This window comes from Saccoglossus kowalevskii, chromosome 5 (assembly GCF_978046115.1).
Source record: "Saccoglossus kowalevskii chromosome 5, keSacKowa6.1, whole genome shotgun sequence".
Classification (NCBI taxonomy): Eukaryota; Metazoa; Hemichordata; class Enteropneusta; family Harrimaniidae; genus Saccoglossus; species Saccoglossus kowalevskii.
This window is the reverse complement of record NC_140645.1, coordinates 6521915-6537706: the sequence shown is the minus strand read 5'-3', so window position 1 is coordinate 6537706 and position 15792 is coordinate 6521915. Positions and strand designations below refer to the sequence as shown.

At 35.4% G+C, this 15792-nt stretch overlaps 1 protein-coding gene across 1 annotated transcript in view; it reads right to left on the bottom strand.

The window, feature by feature from the left end:
• LOC102809209 (G protein-coupled receptor 54-like) overlaps nt 1–14694 on the bottom strand; it is a 60612-nt gene extending 45918 nt beyond the window's left edge. The window contains exon 1 of the mRNA XM_085499488.1: nt 14362–14694. Coding sequence (XP_085355614.1) covers nt 14362–14694 — 333 coding nt within the window. The remainder of the gene's footprint in view (nt 1–14361) is intronic.
• Between the last annotated feature and the right edge of the window lie 1098 nt (nt 14695–15792).

Genomic DNA, 15792 nt, shown 5'->3' with positions numbered 1-15792 from the left:
TGTTGTATCTAACATATAGTGTTGTATCCACCCTGTATAGTGTGTATCTAACACGGTAATGTTGTATCTAACATATAGTGTGTATCTAACACGGTAATGTTGTATCTAACATATAGTGTTGTATCCACCCTGTATAGTGTGTATCTAACATGTGTGATGTTGTATCTAACATATAGTGTTGTAACCACCCTGTATAGTGTATATCTAACACGGTAATGTTGTATCTAACATATAGTGTTGTATCCACCCTGTATAGTGTGTATCTAACACGGTAATATTGTATCTAACATATAGTGTTGTATCCACCCTGTATAGTGTGTATCTAACACGGTAATGTTGTATCTAACATATAGTGTTGTATCCAGCCGGTATAATGTGCATCTAGCATATGTAATGTTGTATCTAACATATAGTGTTGTATCCACCCTGTATAGTGTGTATCTAACATGTGTGATGTTGTATCTAATATATAGTGTTGTATCCACCCTGTATAGTGTCTATCTGATATGTATAATGTTGTATCTAACATATAGTGTTGTATCCACTCTGTATAGTGTGTATCTAACATGGTAATGTTATATCTAACATATAGTGTTGTATCCACCCTGTATAGTGTGTATCTAACATGTGTGATGTTGTATCTAACATATAGTGTTGTATCCACCCTGTATAGTGTGTATCTGACATGTGTAATGTTGTATCTAACATATAGTGTTGTATCCACCCTGTACAGTGTGTATCTAACACGGTAATGTTGTATCTAACATATAGTGTTGTATCCACCCTGTAACGTGTGTATCTAACATGTGTGATGTTGTATCTAACATATTAATGTTGTATCTAACATATAGTGTTGTATCAACCTTGTATAGTGTGCATCTAGCATATGTGATGTTGTATCTAACATGTAGTGTTGTATCCACCTTGTACAGTGTGTATCTAACATGGTAATGTTGTATCTAACATATAGTGTTGTATCCACCCTGTAACGTGTGTATCTAACATGTGTGATGTTGTATCTAACATATAGTGTTGTATCCACCCAGTATAGTGTGAATCTAACATGGTATAAGATGTATCTAACATACAGTGTTGTATCCAGCCTGTATAGTGTGCATCTAGCATATGTGATGTTGTATCTAACATATAGTGTTGTATCGACCCTGTATAGTGTGTATCTAACATGTGTGATGTTGTATCTAACATATACTGTTGTATCCACCCAGTATAGTGTGAATCTAACATGGTATAAGATGTATCTAACATATAGTGTTGTATCCAACCTGTATAGTGTGCATCTAACATATGTGATGTTGTATCTAACATATAGTGTTGTATCCACCCTGTACTGCGTGTATCTTGCATGGTAATTTTGTATCTAACATATAGTGTTGTATCCACCCTGTATAGTGTGTATCTAACATGTGTGATGTTGTATCTAACATATAGTGTTGTATCGACCCTGTACAGTGTGTATCTAACATGTGTGATGTTGTATCTAACATATAGTGTTGTATCCACCCAGTATAGTGTGAATCTAACATGGTATAAGATGTATCTAACATATAGTGTTGTATCCAGCCTGTATAGTGTGCATCTAGCACATGTGATGTTGTATCTAACATATAGTGTTGTATCCACCCTGTATAGTGTGTATCTAACACGGTAATGTTGTATCTAACATATAGTGTAGTATCCAGCCTGTATAGTGTGCATCTAGCATATGTGATGTTGTATCTAACATATAGTGTTGTATCCACCCTGTACAGTGTGTATCTAGCATGGTAATGTTGTATCTAACATATAGTGTTGTATCCACCCTGTACAGTGTGTATCTAACATGTGTGATGTTGTATCTAACATATAGTGTTGTATCCACTCAGTATAGTGTGAATCTAACATGGTATAAGATGTATCTAACATATAGTGTTGTATCCACCCTGTACAGTGTGAATCTAACATGGTATAAGATGTATCTAACATATAGTGTTGTATCCACCCTGTATAGTGTGTATCTAACATGGTATAAGATATATCTAACATATAGTGTTGTATCCACCCTGTACAGTGTGTATCTAACATGGTAACGTTGTATCTAATATATAGTGTTGTATCCAGCCTGTATAGTGTGTATCTAGCATGTGTGATGTTGTATCTAACATATAGTGTTGTATCCTCCCAGTACAATGTGAATCTAACATGGTATAATATGTATCTAACATATAGTGTTGCATCCACCCTGTATAGTGTGTATCTAACATGATAATGTTGTATCTAACATATAGTGTTGTATCCACCCTGTATAGTGTGTATCTAACATGGTATAAGATGTATCTAACATATAGTGTTGTATCCACCCTGTATAGTGTGTATCTAACATGGTATAAGATATATCTAACATATAGTGTTGTATCCACCCTGTATAGTGTGTATCTAACATGGTATAAGATGTATCTAACATATAGTGTTGTATCCACCCTGTATAGTGTGTATCTAACATGGTATAAGATGTATCTAACATATAGTGTTGTATACACCCTGTATAGTGTGTATCTAACATGGTATAAGATGTATCTAACATATAGTGTTGCATCCACCCTGTATCGTGTGTATCTAACATGGTATAAGATATATCTAACATATAGTGTTGTATCCACCCTGTATAGTGTGTATCTAACATGGTATAAGACGTATCTAACATATAGTGTTGTATCCAGCCTGTATAGTGTGTATCTAACATGATAATGTTGTATCTAACATATAGTGTTGTATCCAGCCTGTATAGTGTGTATCTTGCATGATAATTTTGTATCTAACATATAGTGTTGTATCCACCCTGTACAGTGTGTATCTAACATGGTATAAGATGTATCTAACATATAGTGTTGTATCCAGCCTGTATAGTGTGTATCTAACATGATAATGTTGTATCTAACATATAGTGTTGTATCCAGCCTGTATAGTGTGTATCTTGCATGGTAATTTTGTATCTAACATATTGTGTTGTATCCGCCCTGTACAGTGTGTATCTAACATGGTATAAGATATATCTAACATATAGTGTTGTATCCACCCTGTATAGTGTGTATCTAACATGATAATGTTGTATCTAACATATAGTGTTGTATCCACCCTGTATAGTGTGTATCTAACATGGTATAAGATGTATCTAACATATAGTGTTGTATCCACGCTGTATAGTGTGTATCTAACATGGTATAAGATATATCTAACATATAGTGTTGTATCCACCCTGTATAGTGTGTATCTAACATGATAATGTTGTATCTAACATATAGTGTTGTATCCACCCTGTATAGTGTGTATCTAACATAGTATAAGATGTTTCTAACATATAGTGTTGTATCCACCCTGTATAGTGTGTATCTAACATGGTATAAGATATATCTAACATATAGTGTTGTATCCACCCTGTATCGTGTGTATCTAACATGGTATAAGATGTATCTAACATATAGTGTTGTATCCACCCTGTATAGTGTGTATCTAACATGGTATAAGATGTATCTAACATATAGTGTTGTATCCACCCTGTATCGTGTATATCTAACATGGTATAAGATGTATCTAACATATAGTGTTGTATACACCCTGTATAGTGTGTATCTAACATGGTATAAGATGTATCTAACATATAGTGTTGTATCCACCCTGTATCGTGTGTATCTAACATGGTATAAGATATATCTAACATATAGTGTTGTATCCAGCCTGTATAGTGTGTATCTTGCATGGTAATTTTGTATCTAACATATAGTGTTGTATCCAGCCTGTATAGTGTGTATCTAACATGATAATGTTGTATCTAACATATAGTGTTGTATCCAGCCTGTATAGTGTGTATCTTGCATGGTAATTTTGTATCTAACATATTGTGTTGTATCCGCCCTGTACAGTGTGTATCTAACATGGTATAAGGTATATCTAACATATAGTGTTGTATCCACCCTGTATAGTGTGTATCTAACATGATAATGTTGTATCTAACATATAGTGTTGTATCCACCCTGTATAGTGTGTATCTAACATGGTATAAGATGTATCTAACATATAGTGTTGTATCCACGCTGTATAGTGTGTATCTAACATGGTATAAGATATATCTAACATATAGTGTTGTATCCACCCTGTATAGTGTGTATCTAACATGATAATGTTGTATCTAACATATAGTGTTGTATCCACCCTGTATAGTGTGTATCTAACATAGTATAAGATGTTTCTAACATATAGTGTTGTATCCACCCTGTATAGTGTGTATCTAACATGGTATAAGATATATCTAATATATAGTGTTGTATCCACCCTGTATCGTGTGTATCTAACATGGTATAAGATGTATCTAACATATAGTGTTGTATCCACCCTGTATAGTGTGTATCTAACATGGTATAAGATGTATCTAACATATAGTGTTGTATCCACCCTGTATCGTGTATATCTAACATGGTATAAGATGTATCTAACATATAGTGTTGTATACACCCTGTATAGTGTGTATCTAACATGGTATAAGATGTATCTAACATATAGTGTTGTATCCACCCTGTATCGTGTGTATCTAACATGGTATAAGATATATCTAACATATAGTGTTGTATCCAGCCTGTATAGTGTGTATCTTGCATGGTAATTTTGTATCTAACATATAGTGTTGTATCCAGCCTGTATAGTGTGTATCTAACATGATAATGTTGTATCTAACATATAGTGTTGTATCCAGCCTGTATAGTGTGTATCTTGCATGGTAATTTTGTATCTAACATATTGTGTTGTATCCGCCCTGTACAGTGTGTATCTAACATGGTATAAGGTATATCTAACATATAGTGTTGTATCCACCCTGTATAGTGTGTATCTAACATGATAATGTTGTATCTAACATATAGTGTTGTATCCACCCTGTATAGTGTGTATCTAACATGGTATAAGATGTATCTAACATATAGTGTTGTATCCACGCTGTATAGTGTGTATCTAACATGGTATAAGATATATCTAACATATAGTGTTGTATCCACCCTGTATAGTGTGTATCTAACATGATAATGTTGTATCTAACATATAGTGTTGTATCCACCCTGTATAGTGTGTATCTAACATGGTATAAGATGTTTCTAACATATAGTGTTGTATCCACCCTGTATAGTGTGTATCTAACATGGTATAAGATATATCTAACATATAGTGTTGTATCCACCCTGTATCGTGTGTATCTAACATGGTATAAGATGTATCTAACATATAGTGTTGTATCCACCCTGTATAGTGTGTATCTAACATGGTATAAGATGTATCTAACATATAGTGTTGTATCCACCCTGTATCGTGTATATCTAACATGGTATAAGATGTATCTAACATATAGTGTTGTATACACCCTGTATAGTGTGTATCTAACATGGTATAAGATGTATCTAACATATAGTGTTGTATCCACCCTGTATCGTGTGTATCTAACATGGTATAAGATATATCTAACATATAGTGTTGTATCCACCCTGTATAGTGTGTATCGAACATGGTATAAGATGTATCTAACATATAGTGTTGTATCCAGCCTGTATAGTGTGTATCTAACATGATAATGTTGTATCTAACATATAGTGTTGTATCCAGCCTGTATAGTGTGTATCTTGCATGATAATTTTGTATCTAACATATAGTGTTGTATCCACCCTGTATAGTGTGTATCTAACATGGTATAAGATGTATCTAACATATAGTGTTGTATCCAGCCTGTATAGTGTGTATCTAACATGGTAATGTTGTATCTAACATATAGTGTTGTATCCAGCCTGTATAGTGTGTATCTTGCATGGTAATTTTGTATCTAACATATAGTGTTGTATCCAGCCTGTATAGTGTGTATCTAACATGATAATGTTGTATCTAACATATAGTGTTGTATCCAGCCTGTATCGTGTGTATCTAACATGGTATAAGATATATCTAACATATAGTGTTGTATCCACCCTGTATAGTGTGTATCTAACATGGTATAAGATGTATCTAACATATAGTGTTGTATCCAGCCTGTATAGTGTGTATCTAACATGATAATGTTGTATCTAACATATAGTGTTGTATCCAGCCTGTATAGTGTGTATCTTGCATGATAATTTTGTATCTAACATATAGTGTTGTATCCACCCTGCATAGTGTGTATCTAACATGGTATAAGATGTATCTAACATATAGTGTTGTATCCAGCCTGTATAGTGTGTATATAACATGATAATGTTGTATCTAACATATAGTGTTGTATCCAGCCTGTATAGTGTGTATCTTGCATGGTAATTTTGTATCTAACATATAGTGTTGTATCCAGCCTGTATAGTGTGTATCTAACATGATAATGTTGTATCTAACATATAGTGTTGTATCCAGCCTGTATAGTGTGTATCTTGCATGGTAATTTTGTATCTAACATATTGTGTTGTATCCGCCCTGTACAGTGTGTATCTAACATGGTAATTTATAGACCCTTGGGTGCCTCGCACATCCTTTCGTAAGTTTCTACTATTTCTTGAGATCTGTGGAAACGGAGGTTACAAGTCAAGTTGTTATACTCCTGGAGGATTTTCACAGTGCACTGCTAATAAAATAAAATTGTCTATGTATATCGTCAACGAATTTAGTAAACATCGTACACGTAAAGCAGTAAATTGAGTAACGGGGCCCAAATGGCTGATTGAAAGAGGGGGAGAGGGGCATATACTATTTTTTCTCTCAAAAAAAGCTGTAAGTGTATACCGCACCTCAGTCCAAACATGCCCGGTTCCGTGCTTGGCTATTAATGAAGGGCTTATCGGGGAAACAGTCATAATATTATTACTTTACAATCACTGTGCCATTGCTTACTACGTCCTCTCATCTGTTCGCGTCGCTCAGATGTTAACGGTGGTAAATGTTGTTTGCAGGTTGGAACTGCAAGTTAGAGTTTGCTAAATATATAGGTGTACACAAATGTTGGAGTGATCAATGGAAAAGACTGCTTGTCTTTTTAGAGTATTGTCACAAATTATTGTGTCGCTGAGCCGAGACTGCAAGACAAGCACTAGGGTTTTGTGAACTTTGCAACGTAACACAAACGGTTCCTGAATAACTCACCATGTCGGCAAGTGTTTTTGCAAATGTCAGTTCAAGCAAGGTACATGAAGATTTGATTTTTTTTGTGGATAAAAAGCTAAAAATAAATATAAGTTTGAATGCTAACAGAGTGATTGTTTAACGTCGTTATATCGTTTTTTTTTCAAAATGATTTGAAATATATTGATCATGAATTCGAACCAAATTTATTCTCACAGCGCGTTTTTAAATACATTGAAAATACATTTGTCTTTCATTAATGAAGCATTTAAAATGTGTTTTTGTTGATTAACGAATGTATTAATGCTAGAGCAGAGCAAAACTCATCAGACGGTGACAGGTGATATTTAATCAAAGTGACTGATGCATAGTAATGATGATCATTATAGTCCTAGCTTTTGTACTACTTAAAGTAACCGCCTCTTGAACATATGGGACTCTGAGGTCTAGTTGCCAGGATACAATCATCCGCAGTCAAAACTCCTACTAGCATCAGTGTTATTCGATTTTTTTTTATTTCCGTTGATGGTGATTTGTAAACCATCGTCTAGAAATATCATATTACGTAGATTTACACAATCATTGGCCGACGGAGAGAGCATCTGTTTCATTTGGTCCAATATTGTCATATTCAGTACAATACACGTCAATACCCGGAACAAGAATGCGTTATTAACACTTATTTAACACTCGACTGTAACCCAATACAATATGCTAACACTGTGATGTTTGCTTTCGATTGATGGTAAACTTATTTTATTACTTGCGTATATTTGTCGTCATCTCGGAGATTTATTTCTTGCAGACGGGAACTTTGTTTGTAATTTGAAGAATAACCTAGCAACCTTTTCACAAAGTATATTTGTATTACAATTTTATTTAGGAAATCTGAATAGCATGGATGAAAACGGTCTTTATCAGATACTGCCCACGTGATAGGACAAAATGTAAGTTGTTGTAATCCAGGAATTAGTGAGACAATGTCAAAGGTCGAGGGAACAAATGGTTATGAACTAGAATTGTAACATTTGCCATGTCAACATGGTAAATGGTAGAATATTCAACAAATACGGGAGTTCAAATTATACATGTGTTACTTGTTGGCAGCTAAACAACACACAACACAGCATTTTTGTATCGACAAAGGAGACAGATCATATAGATCACCTGTGATCTGACACCCCCCCCCCAACATTCACTGAGTGCGTGATTAAACAGAAATCTCACTGTTCAACTGACTATTTGAAATATAGTTAGTATTCTGCAAACCGCGCTAGAAACTAAAACTAATCTCTTCTGAGCATAACTTGACAATCGTCTACGTGTGACACGGCAAATGTCTGTAATAATATTACTATGATTGTGAAATGTATTCCGTCTTCTCAGAGAATATGCCGCACCCCGTTTGAAACACTAAATATATCAGACTTAACATATTCCCATTTTACACAGAATTGATGATTAATTATACCAGTCATTAAAAGTATCACAATAAATAAATACGGCCAATTATCTTTTAAAAACTAGACCAGTGATAAACACGGTAAATTCCCTAGGAGCATACATGAAACATAAAATACAGGGATATTGCAAGATTTATAAAAAAACAAAACAATGATCGCTTTATAACAATATAAATACAAATATTAGTTGAATAATTGGATTCAAATTAAAAGTCTGTTGCGGATGTATAGTCAAATGTATCAAATTGAGCACCTTAGACATAGGAAAATAGGACGATAATTTGTTTAGAGGTGTCTTACCCCATTGATCGTTAAGCATGTTAGTCCTATCAAGTTATTGATGTGTTGAATAAGCATGTAGAACAAGGAAAAGAAACCGATGTTTTATTGAACGTGAAAAGACGCATGTTACGCTTGGATGGATGGATAGAAGGAATTATATACATCACGTGAATGTCATCACGATGTTTAAACACTAAGTATTATGACTGTGAATTCAAAAGCAATGATCCAACCAATTAGATAGTATCATGTGCTTCACAGTGATAAATAAATAAGTAAATCGGTATAGCTATGTGAATAAATGTAACCCGGCACCGCAAATATCACAATCAAATAAAGAAGTTAGTTAGTAAGCACATACACGCAAATAATTACAATTGACATATTGTTAAATTGTAATCCTTGGAAGATTAAAACGTTTTATCTTGTATGGTGACAATTTACATAACCAGTACTCCGTGACAATACACATGTGACAACTATTACACAGGGTTTTCATATTCATTAAATACGACTTAATACCCCCGCAATTAAAGGATGATATGGACAGTAAGTTTATGAACCTGTCTGATAGAATTTACGAAGCTGACTGTGATACAAATTTTATTGCTGTTGAAGTACAATAGTTTAAAAATTTATGTCTCTGTTTGAAATAGTCGTATCTACTGTCCCTTCATTAATATGATTTATCACAGCTTTTTTTTTTAATTCACTAAAGTAAGAATCATGGGTAAACTTGTTAAATTCAATGTATGAAGCAGTGAAAAGTGCCGAAGGGGCCACATAACATGTTGACATTAAATTAAATGTGAAATTTTGATAATGGAAATGCTTCAAAACAGGACAGGAAACCAGCATTTTATCCTGTTATCTAAAAATTGTTATTTTTTTTTTTTTTTATTGTATGCTGACGATTTTCATATGTGATAAATGGAGGTTGGATTATCTATGCAAAATCGAAGATTATAGTGTTTCGCAAAAAAGGGATGTCAGAAATAATTAGAAACTGAAAGCCTTCCGATAATTTGATATGGGGCACATGTAAAACTGCCATAGAAAATAAAATGGTTCATGATAATTTTCTTAAATCCCTACTGAATGTAAATTACAATGCACCAACCCCTGCGATACATTTCCATGTTACATATTTATATTGAAATGGTTTATCATTTTTTTTATATAAGACTAGTTTCAAGTCAACATATATTTAGATAATGTTGTAAGTATCAATGTAAAACGGTTGAAAATAAACACACATGCTTGGCAACACGTGTTTAAAGGTGTATTCGAAAAGCGCTCGAACATTCTACTCTACAAAAGGTTGTAAATGCTAAACGATGTCTTATAAATAGACAACTATATACAGAACTGGAGGGCTGAATTATATAGCAATCCCAGTATAGGAAAAATACCTAAATTCACTGCCCTACGTCGGATATATGGCGGAGAAATATCTAGTATTAGAATTATTTGTTCTTGCTTTTAAATTGAAGAGACTCGAGTGAGTAATATACCACGTAAGCTTCAACGCTGTCTACTTGGCTGTAAGACAGTCCAGTAAGCTTTGGTATATTCTGATAGTAGATCACCTTCAGACCCGTTACTCCAAACATTCAAATGCGTAATATAATAACCACAAAACTCGGCACCATACCGGTATCAATCAAAGATTTGATTACTGACAGCTGAGTTTTGAAACGTCTGGGTTTTTTTCGGATTTCTGTATTCTTGGGAAATTCTTACTTGTTTGTTTCTTTTAAATTGTGCAAATCGTCTCAGAATAGCTCAATCAGACATATCGATTTCACAGACTAATGTATACCGCTGTCATTACGCAAAACATACATAAACGTTCCTATTTAATGCAATATGGTTCTCATCGAAGAACAATGTATCAGTAGAGGAGATACGATGCTGAAATCAATAAGGTGGCGGATATACAGTAACTATGGTGAAACTAAAACGCACATTCAGTAGCTATGGCAAGACTATGGCGGATATACAGTAACTATGGTGAGACTAAAACGCACATTCAGTAACTAAGGCAAGACTATGGCGGATATACTGTAACTATGGTGAGCCTAAAACGCACATACAGTAACTATAGCAAGACAATGGCGAATATACAGTAACTATGGTGAAACTAAAACGCACATACAGTAACTATGGCAAGACTATGTCGGATATACAGTAACCATGGTGAGCCTAAAACGCAATTTCAGTAACTATGGCAAGACTATGGCGGATATACAGTAACTATGGTGAGACTAAAACGCACATTCAGTAAATATGGCAAGAGTATGGCGGATATACTGTAACTATGGTGAGCCTAAAACGCACATTCAGTAACTATGGCAAGACTATGGCGGATATACAGTAACTATGGTGAGACTAAAACGCACATACAGTAACTATGGCAAGGCTATGTCGGATATACTGTAACTATGGTGAGACTAAAACGCACATACAGTAACTATGGCAAGACTATGGCGGATATACAGTAACTATGGTGAGACTAAAACGCACATTCAGTAACTATGGCAAGACTATGGCGGATATACTGTAATTATGGTGAAACTAAAACGCACATTCAGTAACTATGGCAAGACTATGGCGGATATACAGTAACTATGGTGAAACTAAAACGCACATACAGTAACTATGGCAAGACAATGGCGGATATAGAGTAACTATGGTGAGACTAAAACGCACATACAATAACTATGGCAAGACTGTGTCGGAAATACAGTAACTATGGTGAGCCTAAAACGCACATACAATAGCTATGGCAAGACTATGGCGGATACACAGTAACTATGGTGAGACTAAAACGTATATACAGTAACTATGGCAAGACTATGGCGAATATACAGTAACTATGGTGAGACTAAAACGCACATACAGTAACTATGGCAAGACTATGGCGGATATACAGTAACTATGGTGAGCCTACAACGCACATACAATAGATATGGCAAGACTATGGCGGATACACAGTAACTATGGTGAGACTAAAACGCACATTCAGTAGCTATGGCAAGACTATGGCGGATATACAGTAACTATGGTGAAACTAAAACGCACATTCAGTAGCTATGGCAAGACTATGGCGGATATACAGTAACTATGGTGAAACTAAAACGCACATTCAGTAGCTATGGCAAGACTATGGCGGATATACAGTAACTATGGTGAGACTAAAACGCACATTCAGTAACTAAGGCAAGACTATGGCGAATATACAGTAACTATGGTGAGCCTAAAACGCACATACAGTAACTATGGCAAGACAATGGCGAATATACAGTAACTATGGTGAGACTAAAACGCACATACAGTAACTATGGAAAGGCTATGGCGGATATACAGTAACTATGGTGAGCCTAAAACGCACATACAATAACTATGGCAAGACTATGGCGGATACACAGTAACTATTGTGAGCCTAAAACGCACATACAATAGCTATGGCAAGACTATGGCGGAAATACAGTAACTATGGTGAGACTAAAACGCACATTCAATAGCTATGGCAAGACTATGGCGGATATACAGTAACTATGGTGAAACTAAAACGCACATGCAGTAGCTATGGCAAGACTATGGCGGATATACAGTAACTATGGTGAAACTAAAACGCACATTCAGTAGCTATGGCAAGACTATGGCGGATATACAGTAACTATGGTGAAACTAAAACGCACATTCAGTAACTATGGCAAGACTATGGCGGATATACAGTAACTATGGTGAGACTAAAACGCACATACAGTAACTATGGCAAGACTATGGCGGATATACAGTAACTATGGGGAGCCTAAACGCACATACAGTAACTATGGCAAGACAATGGCGGATATACAGTAACTATGGTGAGACTAAAACGCACATACAGTAACTATGGCAAGACTATGGCGGATATACAGTAACTATGGTGAGCCTAAAACGCACATACAGTAACTATGGCAAGACTATGGCGGATATACAGTAACTATGGTGCGATTAAGACACACATACAGTAGTTACGGCAGGACTATGGCGGATATACAGTAACTATGGTGAGCCTAAAACGCACATTCAGTAGCTATGGCAAGACTATGGCGGATATACAGTAACTATGGTGAAACTAAAACGCACATTCAGTAACTATGGCAAGACTATGGCGGATATACAGTAACTATGGTGAGACTAAAACGCACATACAGTAACTATGGCAAGACTATGGCGGATATACAGTAACTATGGGGAGCCTAAAACGCACATACAGTAACTATGGCAAGACTATGGCGGATATACAGTAACTATGGGGAGCCTAAAACGCACATACAGTAACTATGGCAAGACAATGGCGGATATACAGTAACTATGGGGAGCCTAAAACGCACATACAGTAACTATGGCAAGACAATGGCGAATATACAGTAACTATGGTGAGCCTAAAACGCACATACAGTAACTATGGCAAGACTATGGCGGATATACAGTAACTATGGGGAGCCTAAAACGCACATACAGTAACTATGGCAAGACTATGGCGGATATACAGTAACTATGGTGCGATTAAGACACACATACAGTAGTTACGGCAGGACTATGGCGGATATACAGTAACTATGGTGAGCCTAAAACGCACATTCAGTAGCTATGGCAAGACTATGGCGGATATACAGTAACTATGGTGAAACTAAAACGCACATTCAGTAACTATGGCAAGACTATGGCGGATATACAGTAACTATGGTGAGACTAAAACGCACATACAGTAACTATGGCAAGACTATGGCGGATATACAGTAACTATGGGGAGCCTAAAACGCACATACAGTAACTATGGCAAGACAATGGCGGATATACAGTAACTATGGGGAGCCTAAAACGCACATACAGTAACTATGGCAAGACAATGGCGGATATACAGTAACTATGGTGAGCCTAAAACGCACATACAGTAACTATGGCAAGACTATGGCGGATATACAGTAACTATGGGGAGCCTAAAACGCACATACAGTAACTATGGCAAGACTATGGCAGATATACAGTAACTATGGTGGGACTAAGACACACACTAGTTATGGCAAGACTATGGCGGATATACAGTAACTATGGTGGGACTAAGACACACATACAATAGTTATGGCAAGACTATACAGTAACTATGGTGAAACTAAGTTGCACATACAATACCTATGCCAATAGACTACAACGCATATAAATAACTATGTCAATACCAAGGCGGAAATACAATAACTATGGTGAGACTACGTAGCATATACGAGAACTATAATAAGACTAAGGTAAATATGCGTATTATATTTATTTTGTTCTTTCTTTTTTACTTTGTTTATATTTACATCAATGAAACATGACAATCAACATACTTCATATCAGCTTGATGTATAAGTTGTTGCTGTTATTCATCTCATCACGTGACTTATCATTAACACCACAAACAATCTACTGAAATGAACAATCTACTGAAATAAACGAAAGTGGAACTTACACTTTGTATGTATACAGTAAAACGACACATGAATTCACCGAAATGCCAGACTCCTCCATCAGCCAGTTGAGATGCTGCCGGTATAGCACATACTAATAAGAAGCATATGTCTGTCTTAGCAAGATTCATGATATACATATTAGTAACTGTGTGCATGTCACGATGTTTAAGTACGATGTACACTACCAATGAGTTTCCGACAATCCCGATGACGGCCAGAACGCCAATGAAAACCGCCGCCGCGATGTTTCTCCGATCCCATGTCTCATAGTTAGTACCAAAAGTAAGATTATAATATGTTCCATTAAAGAAATCGTCAACCGAAGCTGCCATGGTTTCTGCCAAAGTGAAGATCTTGCGAACATCAGAGAGAACTTCATAATACATAAATTAACTGACATATATTATTCTGACTTCGAGGGCGCTACTCCAAATATGCCTTCTTGTTTGCAGGTTGGCTTTGACAACTACCGTTGAATTGAATAACGTACATTCATACATAGTGGTTAAGCTGTTTTTTAAACAAACATCTCGAACGTGAATGGAAAACATAGACATGAATCGAATAAACCATTCTTACCTAGAAGCTTTGAACACTATTGTAGCTAAGTACACATTGTACATATAAGTTGTTTAGTTTTACCCTGTTTTCATTAATATACCGTTTCCAAATCTAGTTTTTGGTAATCAGTCAAATTTGCGTTTTTGTGACGAGATTCTCTTACGTCTCAGATTAATGTTTTGTAAATTCCGTTTTGATTTGATTGTGTCGGAAACCACACTATATAGAAATAAGATTATTATACTGGAATAAGCCACTTTCAAGCAGTTAAATAGAGTGCATTTAATTTTCACTGCTGGTGAAAACACATTTATTCTCACTATCCAATGATGAGAATATAATCAACTAATCAGAATTGATGAGAAAGAATACGTGAAGTTACAATACAGCAATGACGGAAATGCATTCTCAGTCTTCATCATGTTGTCACATCCTTTCTGTGAAGTGATAGTAAGGCTATTGCGTCTATTGATGTTATGGCGTTGTCGTTTTCTTCTCTTCTCTCGTTTATTTTATGTTTATGATGAATGTATTAAAGTAATTACGACGAAAAGCAAAATGCGTCACAGAAAACCTAGTACGATATATACCTTTCATCTCATAAACGTCGTTAACTCTGTTAAATCAAATGCGAATGGTATTAACAATGCACAACACAGCTGTCTGTGTAAAACAAAATGTTTGCTAAATTTTTGCAGCGGTGTTGCTTCCAAAAAATAATGTTTCATCGTGTTGGGAACTACATTATTACATAACAACAAGTAATTAGTTCTCTAATGCATGCATACGGTCACTGTGAACTTGGGAATTAAATACCCAATTCACCAATGCAGCTTGTGACATTGTGAGATTGCATTTCATTCCTTTAT